This window comes from Ranitomeya imitator, chromosome 1 (assembly GCF_032444005.1).
Source record: "Ranitomeya imitator isolate aRanImi1 chromosome 1, aRanImi1.pri, whole genome shotgun sequence".
Taxonomy (NCBI): Eukaryota; Metazoa; Chordata; class Amphibia; order Anura; family Dendrobatidae; genus Ranitomeya; species Ranitomeya imitator.
The window spans coordinates 1,211,980,708-1,212,001,601 of record NC_091282.1 but is presented as its reverse complement, the minus strand read 5'-3'; the positions used below and the strand labels follow the sequence as shown (position 1 = coordinate 1,212,001,601).

General features: G+C 46.1%; 1 protein-coding gene across 7 annotated transcripts in view; it reads right to left on the bottom strand.

Annotated features, from left to right (window-relative positions):
• Positions 1-20,351, bottom strand: part of LOXL3 (lysyl oxidase like 3) — a 211,583-nt gene extending 191,232 nt beyond the window's left edge. For 3 of the 7 annotated variants that reach the window (XM_069744978.1, XM_069744980.1, XM_069744981.1), the window contains exon 1: positions 20,214-20,351. Coding sequence is in view for 4 of the 7 variants with exons in the window: in XM_069744977.1 (XP_069601078.1) it covers positions 4,957-4,990 (34 nt within the window). In the remaining 3 variants the exon portion in view is untranslated. Of the gene's footprint in view, positions 1-4,956; positions 5,065-20,213 lie in introns of those variants that run through there. The other 4 variants (XM_069744977.1, XM_069744982.1, XM_069744976.1 and 1 more) reach the window with 4 other exon arrangements.
• Between the last annotated feature and the right edge of the window lie 543 nt (positions 20,352-20,894).

Below are 20,894 nucleotides of genomic sequence, written 5' to 3'. Positions count from 1 at the left end.
TGTGACCGCTCTTACAGTACAGAGCTCTATAGTGTGACCGCTCTTACAGTACAGAGCTCTATAGTGTGACCTCTTACAGTACAGAGCTCTATAGTGTGACCGCTCTTACAGTATAGAGTTCTATAGTGTGACCGCTCTTACAGTATAGAGTTCTATAGTGTGACCGCTCTTACAGTATAGAGTTCTATAGTGTGACCGCTCTTACAGTATAGAGTTCTATAGTGTGACCGCTCTTACAGTACAGAGCTCTATAGTGTGACCGTTCTTACAGCACAGAGCTCTATAGTGTGACCGCTCTTACAGCACAGAGCTCTATAGTGTGACCGCTCTTACAGTACAGAGCTCTATAGTGTGACCGCTCTTACAGTACAGAGCTCTATAGTGTGACCGCTCTTACAGCACAGAGCTCTATAGTGTGACCGCTCTTACAGTACAGAGCTCTATAGTGTGACCGCTCTTACAGTACAGAGCTCTATAGTGTGACCGCTCTTACAGTACAGAGCTCTATAGTGTGACCGCTCTTACAGTACAGAGCTCTATAGTGTGACCGCTCTTACAGTACACAGCTCTATAGTGTGACCTCTCTTACAGTACAGAGCTCTATAGTGTGACCGCTCTTACAGTACAGAGCTCTATAGTGTGACCGCTCTTACAGTACAGCGCTCTATAGTGTGACCGCTCTTACAGTACAGAGCTCTATAGTGTGACCGCTCTTACAGTACACAGCTCTATAGTGTGACCGCTCTTACAGTGCAGAGCTCTATAGTGTGACCGCTCTTACAGTACAGAGCTCTATAGTGTGACCGCTCTTACAGTACAGAGCTCTATAGTGTGACCGCTCTTACAGCACAGAGCTCTATAGTGTGACCGCTCTTACAGCACAGAGCTCTATAGTGTGACCTCTCTTACAGTACAGAGCTCTATAGTGTGACCGCTCTTACAGTACAGAGCTCTATAGTGTGACCTCACTTACAGTACACAGCTCTATAGTGTGACCGCTCTTACAGTACAGAGCTCTATAGTGTGACCGCTCTTACAGTACAGAGCTGTATAGTGTGACCTCTCTTACAGTACAGAGCTCTATAGTGTGACCGCTCTTACAGTACAGAGCTCTATAGTGTGACCGCTCTTACAGTACAGCGCTCTATAGTGTGACCGCTCTTACAGTATAGAGTTCTATAGTGTGACCGCTCTTACAGTGCAGAGCTCTATAGTGTGACCGCTCTTACAGTACAGAGCTCTATAGTGTGACCGCTCTTACAGTACAGCGCTCTATAGTGTGACCTCACTTACAGTACACAGCTCTATAGTGTGACCGCTCTTACAGTACAGAGCTCTATAGTGTGACCGCTCTTACAGTACAGAGCTGTATAGTGTGACCTCTCTTACAGTACAGAGCTCTATAGTGTGACCGCTCTTACAGTACAGACCTCTATAGTGTGACCGCTCTTACAGTACAGCGCTCTATAGTGTGACCGCTCTTACAGTATAGAGTTCTATAGTGTGACCGCTCTTACAGTGCAGAGCTCTATAGTGTGACCGCTCTTACAGTACAGAGCTCTATAGTGTGACCGCTCTTACAGTACAGAGCTCTATAGTGTGACCGCTCTTACAGTACAGAGCTCTATAGTGTGACCGCTCTTACAGTACAGAGCTCTATAGTGTGACCGCTCTTACAGTGCAGAGCTCTATAGTGTGACCGGTTGCCGCACACGTCAAATCGTCGCATGCGGACGCATCCACATGCAACGCAAGTCCTTGCGTTGTTAAAGATACCTAATGTTAAAGATAGGTACGCAGGGAAGCGCAGGACACATTCAGAAGTAGGCAGAGCTTCAGGGAAGAAGTACGCAGCTATCTGCAGCCCTCCTGAATGAAAAATGTTAACCCGGCCTAATTGTTGCAGGGAGTTAGCAGCCAATTTAAATAAAGGGTTGGGTTTTTTGTGGACGACCATAGAGTGGGTGGGAGGTTGTCTACCTTATCTCCACCCCAGGGTGTGGTCTGGGGTCTAAGTAGTTGGCCTCCAGAGACAGTAGGGGTTTAGTATCTGGAGAAGAACACTCCAGAGAAGTGTTTGTGGTTTGCTCATACCTGAACCTGGGCTATTGCTAACCCTGAGCGGGCTGAGCCCCGCTAATAAAAAGGACTGTGCTTAATGCTACCATTTTGTTTTGCTGTTTTAGCCTAGAGGGCTGTGTTTACTTTGTGCTTCACCTTAGTTATGAGGCATCTAATAAACCAAGGACATTTCTAAAGCAACAGTGTTCCCATGTCTACCTTCCTACCTCCGTTTACAGCCGTGTGAGCTGATTTACCACAACACAGATATGTCCATTATAGTCCATGTGTCCACCATATTCATAGAATCATAGAATGTTAGAGTTGGAAGGGGCCTCCTGGGACATCTGGTCCAACCCCCTCCTCAAAGCAGGATTCACAATCATCCCAGACAGATGTCTGTTCAGCCTCTGTTTGAAGACTTCCATTGAAGGAGAACTCACCACAACTCGCGGCAGCCTGTTCTACTCATTGATCACCTTAACTATCAAAACATTTTTTGTAATATCTATTCTGTGTCTCCTCCCATTCAGTTTCATCCCATTGTTTCTAGTCTTTCCTTAATGCTAATGAGAATAATGATGATCCTTCTACAATGTGACAGCCCTTGAGATATTTGTAGACAGCTATTAAGTCTCCTCTCAGTCTTCTTTTTTGCAGCTAAATATTCCCAAATCCTGTAAACGTTCTTCATAGGACATGGTTTGCAGACCGGTCACCATTCTGGTCGCTCTTCTCTGAACTTGCTCCAGTTTGTTGATGTCTTTTTTAAAATGTGGAGCCCAGAACTGGACCTAGTATTCCAGATGAGGTCTGACCAAAGAGGAGTAGAGGGGGATAATGGCTTCAAGTGATCTAGACTGTATGCTTCTCCTAATACACCCTAGAATTGCATTTGCCTTTTTTGCTGCTGCATCACACTTTTCACTTTTTCACGTGCTGTTGCTTAGCCCTATTCCTCCCATTTTCCTCACTCTGGATCTTCTTTAGCTCAATATTACATACAGTTGACCTATTATAGTCCATGTATCCACCTTATATATCACTCTGGATCTTTTCCATCTCGGTCTTATACACAGATTACCAGAGATGTTCATTATATTCAATGTGTACAGTATGCACGTCATTCTGGATCTTCTCCAGCTCCAGTTGATCAGAGATGGCTATTATACTCCATGTGTCCACGTAGATCACTCTGATCTTCTCCAGCTTGGCCTTATACACGGATGACCAGAGGTATATTATACTCCATGTGTTCACCATGAGTATTACTTTGGATCCTTTCCAGCTCAGCCTTGTACACATGACTAGGGATGTCCATTACATTCCATGGGTCCACCATGCATATCATTTTGAATCTTCTCCAGCTCGGTCTTACACATGTGAGCAGGGATGTCCTTTTTTTCTTCATGTGAAGTGTGATGTGTTACATTATTTGGTGAAGGCCACTCATCATTAGATAACATCAGACAGACATGGATCCTTCATCAGCGGCTTCGTAGCTACTAATACAGAGACTATAATGTAACAGAGAAGCCTGTGAGGACTATACTATATATGCCATTACTGCAGAGAGAAAGGACCTATACATGTTCATGACTCCTTCAGGCCGGAGTCAGGGATAAACATCTCCTCAATCTGTGCATAGAGCCCTTTTTATGTAGAGAAGTCTTCCTGTCCTGCCACGACCTCTCCAAACATCTCAATTAGCAGCCGTTTCAGCCATTACAAATGTCCACCAGGTGTATCAACTCTGTTGTCTAGTGTCCCGGGACAAGAGGCTCCTTTCCTGTCCCTAACGCTAGATGCGCCCTAGCTCGTCCTGCTCTCCGGATTACTTCTGATGGTGAAGATACCAGGGCCACGTACCTCGCCTTAGCACCCGAATTCTCCCTCACTCTGTACCCTTCCACCACCCAGGGAAGAGTAGTAGTGTACCGTATGGTGTAGGTTGGCTCACTCAGCAGCTCCCTGAGGTAGACACAGGAACACTTGATATTAAAGTCTCTATGGTTTATGAAGCAATAAACCACCCAAAGACAAAATACAGAAGAAAAGAGGTAATATCCAGTGACAGAATATCTTGGAATAGGATGTTGAGCATAAAAAGTAGCTTTTATCACTTTTATCATACCAAATATAAAAAATCAATGTGCTGGCCACTTTTGGACAGAACAGTAATGAAGACCAACGCTTTTCGGCTAAGAGCCTCAATTATGGTGTAACACAATAAACTAAACTGGGTTCTGATATAATCCGATAGATCTTAACACCGATGTAGATGTGAAGGGATTGATAATTGTAACCAAATTTAACCCTTTAGTGAAAGGTAAGAAGGGCAAATGAGATCCAATACATAAATGGAAGAATGCATATGAAACACAAGTACACAGACAACAGCCAAGAAAGTTACAAAAAAGTAAAATAATTATATTGTACAAGTAGGTCTTGTCTAGAATTCATACCAAGAGGGACCCTGGTTGTACTTTAGAATTCCAAAAAGATTCCCTATGTGTATTTTACATTACGTAGCACTATTATTTATAATGTTATCTTGATCTCCTCAAATATAGTATGACTGGAGAACAATCTTAAGCTGGAGGTGGAAAGTGACATGATCTTCAGGTTACAGATCAGGAGGTCGTACTACCATCGACTCTAGTAGCAGAAGATCAGAAGTGGTCCAGCCAGAAATGTCTTCAGAGGACGCTGATGACAAGGAAGTCTGCAAATTGGATGAGCCCAAGGTTGGAAATGTCCCTGCTATGAAAATGATCATCTAATTCCCAAATCAAGACCAAAACAGAGGGGTATCCAAGATACAAGTCATCACCAGATCATCCTCCACTCCTATGGCTTTCATAGTGCTTAGGAAACCCAGAAACCTTGACTTACAGGACGAATCTCCGCATCGGAGCAGCCAGTCCATCTGGAGACCCTGTGTGCGAGGTTTAGTGAAGCACCATGGACAAAGCACACATGCTACTCTGTACTACTGCTGAGGAGCGTGTCAGCTTCAGAAAAACGGATTTATTTCCATATGTTCAGTACGTGCTGCCAAGATTTCCTGACCTAAATTCCATGTGGAATCTGGCAAAATCCAAAGATCATGTAATGTATAATTATAGCGCTCTACATCAATTTCTCACAGCCCCTTAAATCCAGTCCTGATGTCAGGGGGACAACTAACTGTTTATTGCTTTTCTCAAGGCAACAAACACGTAGTATGCAGCTGGAGCAGAGCATGTCCTCTATGGGAAAGTTGCCGACTGACACGTTGGCTGGTGGCTTATTTCTGGTTGAACAAAGTGATGGACATCTTTCCAAAGCATTAGCTGGTCGGCACCACCATCGATTATGGGCAGATTACATTAGCGTCATGTATACGGGGCTTTTCATAGAATGTTTGAGTTGGAAGGGACTTCAAGGGTCATCGTGTCCAACCACACCAGGTAGACTAATGTAGGAAAATTATCTTTCTGGGATTGAGGCACCAGAAAGGATCACACCCAACCCTGCTCTGGAGATAAGTGGGCATGTTTGCAATGTGATACCTCAGCTTATAACGATGATGGAGGCCAATTCCCCATTCCACATGTGGACACATAGTAGAGCTGTGAGTGTGACCGGCCTGCAGCACAGATGTGCAGAGTGTTGTCCTCAGAACTTCTCCTTGTTCTTCTGAAGTCATAAATCTCCCTGACTCCTCCATATGGGTTACTCAGCATTTCTGGCCACAAGAAGCATGCAGCAGCAGCAATGAGATAAAAAGTAGATCTGCACCTAAGGCGTCTTTCACACTTCCGTTTTTACAATCAGTCACAATCCGTCAAAATGTTGAAAAGACGGATCCTGTGCAGATTGTAAAAAACGGATGCACTGGATCCGTCAAGGCAGTTGTTGCCAGAATTTAAGTCTATGTGCACATGTTGTGTATGCGTCTTTGCCGCATTTATTCACTGTGAAAACGCATACACAACACAACCCATGTTAAAAATAATAAAAAAAAATAAAAAATCATGATATTCTTACCTTCCGGCGAGACAATGACCTGTGATGACGTAGCATCTCGCGAGACCGCTACGTCATTGGGTCATTTCGCAAGGCATCACTGGGAACGGGAGCTGCCGGGAGCATCGCAAGCATCGGGAAGGCTGCGGGGGACGCCGGAAGGCTGCGAGGGACGACGGAAGGTAAGAATATCACAATTTTTTATTTTTTTTATTATTTTTAAGATGGGTTGTGATATGTATGTGTTTTCACAGTGAAAAAACGCGGCGAAGATGCATATACAACGTGTGCACATAGCCTCTACGGATCCGTCAAAAAAACAGACCCAGTGCACCTGTTTTTTACAATCTGCATAGGATCCGTCTTTTCAACATTTTGACGGATTGTGACTGATTGTAAAAAATGGAAGTGTGAAAGAAGCCTTACTCTGGCTGGTACAAATTGTGCGGGCCATTAATAGTTACCACGACTTCTCGGTCCCCGTACAGCACATATTGTCGGCAGCACATCTTTGCTGATGCAGGAAGACATGCAAGCCACGTAAATTAGCCGATCGCTTGTGACCCAACGATAATGAAGTAGAACTTTGCTGATTATCAGCCCATGAATTAGGTGCCTTTATTCACAAGTCTCCACGCTTCTTACCCCATACAGCTTTCTTGTCGTAATCAATAGTCACCGGTAAGACAATGAAAAGTTACTATACACCATTGTGACAGCAGAGTGCCGCCGAGATATGAGTCCAGACAGTCACTCAGTGAACCGTCCACCCCTGAGCTTAGGGCCCATAATGCAGGAGCCCAGACATCACGTGAGAGGAAAATAGAGAGAACTTGTCAATCAGAGCAAGATCAGCAGCCCTGGTATGTAGACTACAGCGGCAGCCACTGCTACATGTACGGCCAGAATCTGGCCAACACAGACACCATTGACCAAGAAGCCAATAGCCAACATAGCTGGACTTAGTCTGGTTACTTTGTGAGCAAGTCATGGGGTTGTGTCTGATTTATAATGTTCAGACATGCTCTAATCAGCCACAGTCCTATGTCCTGACCACCATCTAAGACCAAGCAGTAGCTCCATGCTGGCGGACACATGGTGAGGCTCCATATGTGTTATTGTACGCACAGCGCTAAATCACTGGCAAGCACAGGAGACAGACCTACAACCTCAAGCACCATGATTTACTGGTGTGCACACAACTGGCTCCTCCAGCTCTATATATCCAAAACTCAAGAATAGAGGGACCTCATTCACCAGAGCAGGGAATCCTCACTGAAGGGTAGAATAATATTTTGAATTGAGAGTCCTCCGTGGTTGATACCTTTTAATGGCTAACTGAAAAGATGGTAACAAATTGCAAGCTTTCGAGACTACTCAGGTCTCTTCTTCATGCCTGATAAAAGGTATCAACCACTGAGGACTCTCAATTCAAAATATTATTCTATCTACTGGCTAACACGGTACCAAGATATACAGTATATCTTTCCTGCACTGAAGGGTAAGCACCGATGTAAGAAACCCTCACTGGAGGGGGGGAACCCACATATCAAACCATCACAGGAGGGAGAGAACCCACATATGAAACCCTCACTGGAGGGGGGGAACCCACATATGAAACCCTCACAGTACGGAGAGAACCCACATATGAAACCCTCACTGGAGGGAGAACCGACATATCAAACCCTCACAGGAGGGAGAACCGAGATATAAAACCCTCACAGGAGACCGACAACCAACATGAAATCCTCTGCATCACACACTTACGCTGTCCTCTCCTCTGCATCGCACACTTACGCTGTCCTCTCCTCTGCATCACACACTTACGCTGCCCTCTCCTCTGCATCGCACACTTACACTGTCCTCTCTTCTGCATCACACACTTACGCTGTCCTCTCTTCTGCATCACACACTTACGCTGTCCTCTCTTCTGCATCACACACTTACGCTGTCCTCTCCTCTGCATCGCACTTATGCTGTCCTCTCCTCTGCATCACACACTTACGCTGTCCTCTCTTCTGCATCACACACTTACGCTGTCCTCTCCTCTGCATCACACACTTACACTGTCCTCTCTTCTGCATCACACACTTACACTGTCCTCTCTTCTGCATCACACACTTACGCTGTCCTCTCTTCTGCATCACACACTTACACTGTCCTCTCTTCTGCATCACACACTTACGCTGTCCTCTCTTCTGCATCACACACTTACACTGTCCTCTCTTCTGCATCGCACTTATGCTGTCCTCTCCTCTGCATCGCACACTTACGCTGTCCTCTCTTCTGCATCACACACTTACACTGTCCTCTCTTCTGCATTGCACACTTACACTGTCCTCTCCTCTGCATCGCACACTTACACTGTCCTCTCTTCTGCATCACACACTTACACTGTCCTCTCTTCTGCATCACACACTTACACTGTCCTCTCCTCTGCATCGCACACTTAGACTGTCCTCTCTTCTGCATCACACACTTACGCTGTCCTCTCTTCTGCATCGCACACTTACACTGTCCTCTCTTCTGCATCGCACACTTACGCTGTCCTCTCTTCTGCATCACACACTTACGCTGTCCTCACTTCTGCATCACACACTTACGCTGTCCTCTCTTCTGCATCGCACACTTACGCTGTCCTCTCTTCTGCATCACACACTTACGCTGTCCTCTCTTCTGCATCGCACACTTACACTGTCCTCTCCTCTGCATCGCACACTTACTGTCCTCTCCTCTCCATTGCACACTTACACTGTCCTCTCTTCTGCATCACACACTTACACTGTCCTCTCTTCTGCATCACACACTTACGCTGTCCTCTCTTCTGCATCGCACACTTACACTGTCCTCTCTTCTGCATCGCACACTTACGCTGTCCTCTCTTCTGCATCACACACTTACGCTGTCCTCTCTTCTGCATCGCACACTTACGCTGTCCTCTCTTCTGCATCACACACTTATGCTGTCCTCTCCTCTGCATTGCACACTTACGCTGTCCTCTCTTCTGCATCACACACTTACGTTGTCCTCTCTTCTGCATCACACACTTACGCTGTCCTCTCTTCTGCATCACACACTTACGCTGTCCTCTCCTCTGCATCACACACTTACGCTGTCCTCTCTTCTGCATCACACACTTACGCTGTCCTCTCCTCTGCATCACACACTTACGCTGTCCTCTCTTCTGCATCACACACTTACGCTGTCCTCTCTTCTGCATCACACACTTACGCTGTCCTCTCTTCTGCATCGCACACTTACGCTGTCCTCTCTTCTGCATCGCACACTTACGCTGTCCTCTCTTCTGCATCGCACTTACACTGTCCTCTCTTCTGCATCACACTTACGCTGTCCTCTCCTCTGCATTGCACACTTACGCTGTCCTCTCTTCTGCATCACACACTTACGCTGTCCTCTCCTCTGCATTGCACACTTACGCTGTCCCTTCTTCTGCATCACACACTTACGTTGTCTGTCATGATCCCAATGGCAGGGGATCACAAAAGGACAAGCACACAAAAAACAGAACAAGCTCTAGGGTGATGGAAACTGAGCTGACCGCGATCCTGAACCTAATTCACAACACTAGCAGTAGCCGGGGAACGTGCCTACGATGATTCTAGACGTCTCGCGCCAGCCGAAGGACTAGCTTCCCCTATTAGAAGAAACAAAGACCTCTCTTGCCTCCAGAGAAACACCCCACAGAAATAGCAGCCCCCCACATGTAATGACGGTGAAATGAGAGGAAAGCACATACGTAGTAATGAAAACAGATTCAGCAAAATGAGGCCCGCTAAAACTAGATAGCAGAGGATACAAAAGTGAACTGCGCGGTCAGCGAAAAACCCTACAAAATACCATCCTGAAATTACCTGAACTCATGTGCCAACTCATGGAACATGAGGAGTAATATCAGCCCACTAGAGCAACCAGCAACAAGGAATCACATAACTGCAAGCTGGACTAAAACAAAAATAAAGCAAAACGTGGAACAGGAAAATCAAAAACTTAGCTTGTCCTGATGATTACAGAAGCGGAAAGCAGAGGTAACAAGACACACTGATTACATTGATCGCCGGCGAGGAAATGACAAGAAAGCCAGGTTAAATAGGAAACTCCCATATCCTGATAGAACAGGTGGACACCAGAGACCGCAGAGAACACAAGTCACCCAGTACCATCTGTAACCACCAGAGGGAGCCCAAAAACAGAATCCACAACAGTACCCCCCCCCTTGAGGAGGGGTCACCGAACCCTCACGAGAACCACCAGGGCGACCAGGATGAGCCCTATGAAATGCACGGACCAAATCAGCAGCATGAACATCAGAGGCAACCACCCAAGAATTATCCTCCTGACCATAACCCTTCCACTTGACCAAATACTGAAGTTTCCGTCTGGAAACACGAGAATCCAAGATCTTCTCCACAACATACTCCAATTCTCCCTCCACCAGCACCGGAGCAGGAGGCTCAAGCGAAGGAACAACAGGTACCTCATACTTCCGCAACAACGACCGATGGAACACATTATGAATAGCAAACGATGCCGGGAGATCCAAACGAAACGACACAGGGTTAAGAATTTCCAAGATCCTATAGGGACCGATGAACCGAGGCTTGAACTTAGGAGAAGAGACCTTCATAGGAACAAAACGAGAAGACAACCACACCAAGTCCCCAACACGAAGTCGAGGACCCACGCGGCGACGGCGATTAGCAAACTGCTGAGCCCTCTCCTGGGACAACTTCAAATTGTCCACCACATGACTCCAAATCTGATGCAACCTATCCACCACCATGTCCACTCCAAGACAATCAGAAGGCTCCACCTGACCAGAGGAAAAACGAGGATGAAACCCCGAATTACAAAAGAAAGGAGAAACCAAGGTAGCAGAACTAGCCCGATTATTAAGGGCAAATTCGGCAAGCGGCAAAAAGGTAACCCAGTCATCTTGATCAGCAGAAACAAAACACCTTAAATAAGTTTCCACGGTCTGATTAGTTCGTTCCATCTGGCCATTCGTCTGAGGATGGAATGCAGACGAAAAGGACAAATCAATGCCCATCTTAGCACAGAACGTCCGCCAAAATCTAGACACAAACTGGGATCCCCTGTCAGAAACAATGTTCTCCGGAATCCCATGCAAACGAACCACGTTCTGAAAAAACAGAGGGACCAACTCAGAGGAGGAAGGTAACTTAGGCAAGGGGACCAGATGAACCATCTTAGAAAAGCGGTCACACACAACCCAGATGACGGACATTTTTTGAGAGACAGGGAGATCCGAAATAAAGTCCATGGAAATGTGCGTCCAAGGCCTCTTCGGGATAGGCAAAGGTGACAACAATCCACTGGCCTGAGAACAGCAAGGCTTAGCCCGAGCGCAAACTTCACAAGACTGCACAAAAGAACGCACATCCCTCGACAAGGAAGGCCACCAAAAAGACCTGGCCACCAAGTCTCTAGTACCAAATATTCCAGGATGACCTGCCAACGCAGAAGAATGGACCTCGGAGATGACTCTACTGGTCCAATTATCCGGAACAAACAGTCTTTCAGGCGGATAACGATCAGGTTTATCCGCCTGAAACTCCTGCAAAGCACGTCGCAAGTCTGGGAAGACAGCCGACAAAATCACCCCATCCCTAAGGATACCAGTGGGCTCAGAATTTCCAGGGGAATCAGGCACAAAACTCCTAGAAAGAGCATCCGCCTTCACATTCTTTGAACCTGGCAGGTATGAAACCACAAAATCGAAACAGGAGAAAAACAGTGACCAACGAGCCTGTCTAGGATTCAGATGCTTGGCAGACTCAAGGTAAATCAGATTTTTGTGATCAGTCAAGACCACCACACGATGTCTAGCACCCTCAAGCCAATGACGCCACTCCTCAAATGCCCACTTCATGGCCAAAAGCTCCCGATTACCAACATCATAATTCCGCTCAGTGGGCGAAAACTTTCTAGAAAAGAACGCACATGGCTTCATCACCGAGCAATCGGAGCTTCTCTGTGACAAAACCGCCCCCGCTCCAATCTCAGAAGCATCAACCTCAACCTGAAAAGGAAGCGAAACATCTGGCTGACGCAACACAGGAGCAGAAGAAAACCGGCGCTTAAGTTCCTGAAAGGCCTCCACAGCCGCAGAAGACCAATCAGCAACATCAGCACCCTTCTTAGTCAGATCCGTCAAAGGCTTAACAACACTAGAAAAATTAGTTATGAAACGACGATAAAAATTAGCAAAGCCTAAGAACTTCTGCAGACTCTTAAGAGATGTAGGCTGCGTCCAGTCACAAATAGCTTGAACCTTGACGGGATCCATCTCAATAGTAGAAGGGGAAAAAATATACCCCAAAAAAGAAATCTTCTGGACTCCAAAGAGACACTTTGAACCTTTTACAAACAAAGAATTGGCCCGCAGGACCTGAAACACCTTCCTAACCTGCTGAACATGGGACTCCCAGTCATCAGAAAAAACCAAAACATCATCCAAATACACAATCATAAATTTATCCAGATATTCACGGAAAATATCGTGCATAAAGGACTGGAAGACAGAAGGAGCATTAGAAAGTCCAAAAGGCATCACCAAATACTCAAAATGGCCCTCAGGCGTATTAAATGCGGTTTTCCACTCATCACCCTGCTTAATCCGCACAAGATTATACGCACCCCGAAGATCAATCTTAGTGAACCATTTAGCCCCCTTAGTGCGAGCGAACAAATCAGTCAACAATGGCAAAGGATACTGATATTTGACCGTAATCTTATTCAAAAGACGGTAATCTATACAAGGCCTCAAGGAACCATCTTTTTTGGCGACAAAAAAAAAACCTGCTCCCAAAGGAGACGAAGATGGACGGATATGTCCCTTTTCCAAGGACTCCTTAACATAATCCCGCATAGCAGTATGCTCTGGCACTGACAGATTGAATAAACGACCTTTAGGAAATTTACTGCCAGGAATCAAATCTATAGCACAATCGCAATCCCTGTGAGGAGGAAGCGAATTGAGCTTGGGCTCCTCAAAAACATCCCGATAATCAGACAAAAATACAGGAACCTCAGAAGGAGTAGATGAAGCGATAGAAATCGGAGGTGCATCATCATGAACCCCCTGACATCCCCAGCTTAACACAGACATCGTTTTCCAGTCCAAGACTGGGTTATGAGTTTGTAACCATGGCAGACCAAGCACTAAGACATCATGTAAATTATACAGTACCAGGAAGCGAATCACCTCCTGATGAACGGGAGTCATACGCATGGTCACGTGTGTCCAGTACTGAGGTTTATTCATAGCCAAAGGTGTAGAGTCAATTCCTTTCAAAGGAATAGGGACTTCCAGAGGCTCCAGACTAAACCCACAGCGCTTGGCAAATGACCAATCCATAAGACTCAGGGCAGCGCCTGAATCCACATAGGCATCGACGGAAATGGCTGATAATGAACAAATCAGAGTCACAGACAGAATGAACTTAGACTGTAACGTACTAATGGCAACAGACTTATCAACCTTTTTTGTGCGTTTAGAGCATGCTGATATAACATGAGCTGAATCACCACAATAAAAACACAACCCATTTTTCCGCCTATAGTTTTGCCGTTCACTTCTGGACTGAATTCTATCACATTGCATTGTCTCAGGTGCCTGTTCAGAAGACACCGCCAAATGGTGCACAGGTTTGCGCTCCCGTAAACGCCGATCAATCTGAATAGCCATAGTCATAGACTCATTCAGACCTGTAGGCGCAGGGAACCCCACCATAACATCTTTAATGGCCTCAGAAAGGCCATCTCTGAATTTTGCAGCCCGAGCGCACTCATTCCACTGAGTAAGCACCGACCATTTCCGAAATTTCTGACAATATATTTCTGCTTCATCTTGCCCCTGAGAGAGAGCCAATGAAGCTTTTTCAGCCTGAATCTCTAGGTTAGGTTCCTCATAGAGCAAACCCAATGCCAGAAAAAACGCATCCACATTGAGCAACGCAGGATCCCCTGGTGCCAATGCAAATGCCCAATTCTGAGGGTCACCCCGCAGGAAAGATATTACAATTTTGACTTGCTGAGCAGGGTCTCCAGAGGAGCGAGATTTCAAAGAAAGAAACAACTTGCAATTGTTCCTAAAATTCAGAAAACTAGATCTATCTCCAGAAAAAAACTCTGGGATAGGAATTCTAGGTTCAGACATAGGAGCATGTACAATAAAATCTTGTATATTTTGAACCTTAGCAGCAAGATTATTCAGGCTGGAAGCCAAACTCTGGACGTCCATGATAAACAGCTGAGGTCAGAGCCATTCAAGGATTAAGAGGAGGTAAGACGCAGCCAGGCTGCAATTAAGGCTAGGCAGCAAACTCTGAGGAAAGGAAAAAAAAAAAAAAAAAAAAAAAAAACTTCCTCAGACTACTTTTCCTCCTACTTCAGCCAATACGATTACCACTTTTCGGGCCGGCGATACTGTCATGATCCCAATGGCAGGGGATCACAAAAGGACAAGCACACAAAAAACAGAACAAGCTCTAGGGTGATGGAAACTGAGCTGACCGCGATCCTGAACCTAATTCACAACACTAGCAGTAGCCGGGGAACGTGCCTACGATGATTCTAGACGTCTCGCGCCAGCCGAAGGACTAGCTTCCCCTATTAGAAGAAACAAAGACCTCTCTTGCCTCCAGAGAAACACCCCACAGAAATAGCAGCCCCCCACATGTAATGACGGTGAAATGAGAGGAAAGCACATACGTAGTAATGAAAACAGATTCAGCAAAATGAGGCCCGCTAAAACTAGATAGCAGAGGATACAAAAGTGAACTGCGCGGTCAGCGAAAAACCCTACAAAATACCATCCTGAAATTACCTGAACTCATGTGCCAACTCATGGAACATGAGGAGTAATATCAGCCCACTAGAGCAACCAGCAACAAGGAATCACATAACTGCAAGCTGGACTAAAACAAAAATAAAGCAAAACGTGGAACAGGAAAATCAAAAACTTAGCTTGTCCTGAAGACTACTGAAGCGGAAAGCAGAGGTAACAAGACACACTGATTACATTGATCGCCGGCGAGGAAATGACAAGAAAGCCAGGTTAAATAGGAAACTCCCATATCCTGATAGAACAGGTGGACACCAGAGACCGCAGAGAACACAAGTCACCCAGTACCATCTGTAACCACCAGAGGGAGCCCAAAAACAGAATCCACAACAGTTGTCCTCTCTTCTGCATCACACACTTACGCTGTCCTCTCTTCTGCATCACACACTTACGCTGTCCTCTCCTCTGCATCACACACTTACACTGTCCTCTCTTCTGCATCACACACTTACACTGTCCTCTCTTCTGCATCACACACTTACACTGTCCTCTCTTCTGCATCACACACTTACGCTGTCCTCTCTTCTGCATCACACACTTACACTGTCCTCTCTTCTGCATCACACACTTACACTGTCCTCTCTTCTGCATCACACACTTACACTGTCCTCTCTTCTGCATCACACACTTACGCTGTCCTCTCCTCTGCATCACACACTTACACTGTCCTCTCTTCTGCATCACACACTTACGTTGTCCTCTCTTCTGCATCACACACTTACGCTGTCCTCTCTTCTGCATCACACACTTACACTGTCCTCACTTCTGCATCACACACTTACGCTGTCCTCTCTTCTGCATCACACACTTACACTGTCCTCTCTTCTGCATCACACACTTACGTTGTCCTCTCTTCTGCATCACACACTTACGCTGTCCTCTCTTCTGCATCACACACTTACGTTGTCCTCTCTTCTGCATCACACACTTACACTGTCCTCTCTTCTGCATCACACACTTACGTTGTCCTCTCTTCTGCATCACACACTTACACTGTCCTCTCTTCTGCATCACACACTTACGCTGTCCTCTCTTCTGCATCGCACACTTACGCTGTCCTCTCTTCTGCATCACTCACTTACATAGTAACATAGTAACATAGTTAGTAAGGCCGAAAAAAGACATTTGTCCATCCAGTTCAGCCTATATTCCATCATAATAAATACCCAGATCTACGTCCTTCTACAGAACCTAATAATTGTATGATACAATATTGTTCTGCTCCAGGAAGACATCCAGGCCTCTCTTGAACCCCTCGACTGAGTTCGCCATCACCACCTCCTCAGGCAAGCAATTCCAGATTCTCACTGCCCTAACAGTAAAGAATCCTCTTCTATGTTGGTGGAAAAACCTTCTCTCCTCCAGACGCAAAGAATGCCCCCTTGTGCCCGTCACCTTCCTTGGTATAAACAGATCCTCAGCGAGATATTTGTATTGTCCCCTTATATACTTATACATGGTTATTAGATCGCCCCTCAGTCGTCTTTTTTCTAGACTAAATAATCCTAATTTCGCTAATCTATCTGGGTATTGTAGTTCTCCCATCCCCTTTATTAATTTTGTTGCCCTCCTTTGTACTCTCTCTAGTTCCATTATATCCTTCCTGAGCACCGGTGCCCAAAACTGGACACAGTACTCCATGTGCGGTCTAACTAGGGATTTGTACAGAGGCAGTATAATGCTCTCATCATGTGTATCCAGACCTCTTTTAATGCACCCCATGATCCTGTTTGCCTTGGCAGCTGCTGCCTGGCACTGGCTGCTCCAGGTAAGTTTATCATTAACTAGGATCCCCAAGTCCTTCTCCCTGTCAGATTTACCCAGTGGTTTCCCGTTCAGTGTGTAATGGTGATATTGATTCCCTCTTCCCATGTGTATAACCTTACATTTATCATTGTTAAACCTCATCTGCCACCTTTCAGCCCAAGTTTCCAACTTATCCAGATCCATCTGTAGCAGAATACTATCTTCTCTTGTATTAACTGCTTTACATAGTTTTGTATCATCTGCAAATATCGATATTTTACTGTGTAAACCTTCTACCAGATCATTAATGAATATGTTGAAGAGAACAGGTCCCAATACTGACCCCTGCGGTACCCCACTGGTCACAGCGACCCAGTTAGAGACTATACCATTTATAACCACCCTCTGCTTTCTATCACTAAGCCAGTTACTAACCCATTTACGCTGTCCTCTCTTCTGCATCACACACTTACACTGTCCTCTCTTCTGCATCACACACTTACACTGTCCTCTCTTCTGCATCACACACTTACACTGTCCTCTCTTCTGCATCACACACTTACACTGTCCTCTCTTCTGCATCACACACTTACGTTGTCCTCTCTTCTGCATCACACACTTACGCTGTCCTCTCTTCTGCATCACACACTTACACTGTCCTCTCTTCTGCATCACACACTTACACTGTCCTCTCTTCTGCATCACACACTTACGCTGTCCTCTCTTCTGCATCACACACTTACGCTGTCCTCTCTTCTGCATCACACACTTACACTGTGCTCTCTTCTGCATCACACACTTACGCTGTCCTCTCTTCTGCATCACACACTTACGTTGTCCTCTCTTCTGCATCACACACTTACGCTGTCCTCTCTTCTGCATCGCACACTTACGCTGTCCTCTCTTCTGCATCACACACTTACGCTGTCCTCTCTTCTGCATCACACACTTACACTGTCCTCTCTTCTGCATCACACACTTACGTTGTCCTCTCTTCTGCATCACACACTTACGCTGTCCTCTCTTCTGCATCACACACTTACACTGTCCTCTCTTCTGCATCGCACTTACACTGTCCTCTCTTCTGCATCGCACACTTACGCTGTCCTCTCCTCTGCATCGCACACTTACGCTGTCCTCTCTTCTGCATCACACACTTACGTTGTCCTCTCTTCTGCATCACACACTTACGCTGTCCTCTCTTCTGCATCACACACTTACACTGTCCTCTCTTCTGCATCACACACTTACACTGTCCTCTCTTCTGCATCACACACTTACGCTGTCCTCTCTTCTGCATCACACACTTACGCTGTCCTCTCTTCTGCATCACACACTTACACTGTGCTCTCTTCTGCATCACACACTTACACTGTCCTCTCTTCTGCATCACACACTTACGTTGTCCTCTCTTCTGCATCACACACTTACGCTGTCCTCACTTCTGCATCACACACTTACGCTGTCCTCTCTTCTGCATCACACACTTACGCTGTCCTCTCTTCTGCATCACACACTTACACTGTGCTCTCTTCTGCATCACACACTTACACTGTCCTCTCTTCTGCATCACACTTACGTTGTCCTCTCTTCTGCATCACACACTTACGCTGTCCTCACTTCTGCATCACACACTTACGCTGTCCTCTCTTCTGCATCACACACTTACGCTGTCCTCTCTTCTGCATCACACACTTACGCTGTCCTCTCTTCTGCATCACACACTTACACTGTGCTCTCTTCTGCATCACACACTTACGCTGTCCTCTCTTCTGCATCACACACTTACGTTGTCCTCTCTTCTGCATCACACACTTACGCTGTCCTCTCTTCTGCATCGCACACTTACGCTGTCCTCTCTTCTGCATCACACACTTACGCTGTCCTCTCTTCTGCATCACACACTTACACTGTCCTCTCTTCTGCATCACACACTTACGTTGTCCTCTCTTCTGCATCACACACTTACGCTGTCCTCTCTTCTGCATCACACACTTACACTGTCCTCTCTTCTGCATCGCACTTACACTGTCCTCTCTTCTGCATCGCACACTTACGCTGTCCTCTCCTCTGCATCGCACACTTACGCTGTCCTCTCTTCTGCATCACACACTTACGTTGTCCTCTCTTCTGCATCACACACTTACGCTGTCCTCTCTTCTGCATCACACACTTACACTGTCCTCTCTTCTGCATCGCACTTACACTGTCCTCTCTTCTGCATCGCACACTTACGCTGTCCTCTCCTCTGCATCGCACACTTACGCTGTCCTCTCTTCTGCATCACACACTTACGTTGTCCTCTCTTCTGCATCACACACTTACGCTGTCCTCTCTTCTGCATCACACACTTACACTGTCCTCTCTTCTGCATCACACACTTACACTGTCCTCTCTTCTGCATCACACACTTACGCTGTCCTCTCTTCTGCATCACACACTTACGCTGTCCTCTCTTCTGCATCACACACTTACGCTGTCCTCTCTTCTGCATCACACACTTACGCTGTCCTCTCTTCTGCATCACACACTTACACTGTGCTCTCTTCTGCATCACACACTTACACTGTCCTCTCTTCTGCATCACACACTTACGTTGTCCTCTCTTCTGCATCACACACTTACACTGTGCTCTCTTCTGCATCACACACTTACACTGTCCTCTCTTCTGCATCACACACTTACGCTGTCCTCTCTTCTGCATCACACACTTACGCTGTCCCTTCTTCTGCATCACACACTTACGTTGTCCTCTCTTCTGCATCACACACTTACACTGTGCTCTCTTCTGCATCACACACTTACACTGTCCTCTCTTCTGCATCACACACTTACGCTGTCCTCTCTTCTGCATCACACACTTACGCTGTCCTCTCTTCTGCATCACACACTTACGCTGTCCTCTCTTCTGCATCGCACACTTACGCTGTCCTCTCTTCTGCATCACACACTTACACTGTGCTCTCTTCTGCATCACACACTTACGCTGTCCCTTCTTCTGAATCGCACACTTACGCTGTCCTCTCCTCTGCATCGCACACTTACGCTGTCCTCTCTTCTGCATCACACACTTACACTGTGCTCTCTTCTGCATCACACACTTACACTGTGCTCTCTTCTGCATCACACACTTACACTGTCCTCTCTTCTGCATCGCACACTTACGCTGTCCTCTCTTCTGCATCGCACACTTACGCTGTCCTCTCTTCTGCATCGCACACTTACGCTGTCCTCTCTTCTGCATCACACACTTACGCTGTCCTCTCTTCTGCATCGCACACTTACGCTGTCCTCTCTTCTGCATCACACACTTACGCTGTCCCTTCTTCTGCATCGCACACTTACGGTGTCCTCTCTTCTGCATCACACACTTACGCTGTCCCTTCTTCTGCATCACACACTTACGCTGTCATATAACCGCATGCTCTTGTCAATCACCCTGCATACATTTTCCATCCATTCGCACACTCGTATGTTTAGGAGAATGCTTCCTGGTGCTTTCTCTTACCTTCTCAAGTTTTCTTGCCTGCACGTAGCCTCTTCCCAAAGTCCTTCTTCTTCCTGTTCCTCCTGGAGCTTCTCTCCTCCTTCCTTCAGTCTGGTGTAGGCTCACTCTATGAGACTCCTACAACGCTCTTCCCCCACTGTCTCTCTACATCTGACTGTCTCAGTGTTCATACTTTCCCCTCTATGTCCCACAGGATTTTAAGCAAACAAGGATGGAGGGAAGGGGGACTTCGAGTGCCACATAGCCATGTACACACCTAGCCAAACACATGTGAGCGCTCACTCTCACCAATTACTCACATTCCCCAATAATTAGATCTCTTGTGCATGGAGCTATGGAGGGGAGAAAGTGTCCACACTCCACACTGTCCAGCATTGTAGGACCAGCTAACAACCACCACAATATCAGCCCCTATCTATATATTATATAGCTATTAGGCTAGGTTCACATGTTGCTTTTTTCCTCCAGCCATAACCTGATCTCACGGAAGTAAAAAAAACTGCAGACAAAACAAATGTTTTAATGGCTTTGTTGCTGTCTTTTTCAGGCTCTCACATTACAGCTTGGCTTCTACTATGCTAGCATGAACAAAACAAGGTGTTAGGTCCCCAGAGCAAAACGTGTTTGAAATCATAAATATGTTTGAAAAGGCAATTTTATTAAATTATTTAGTCAAAAAAG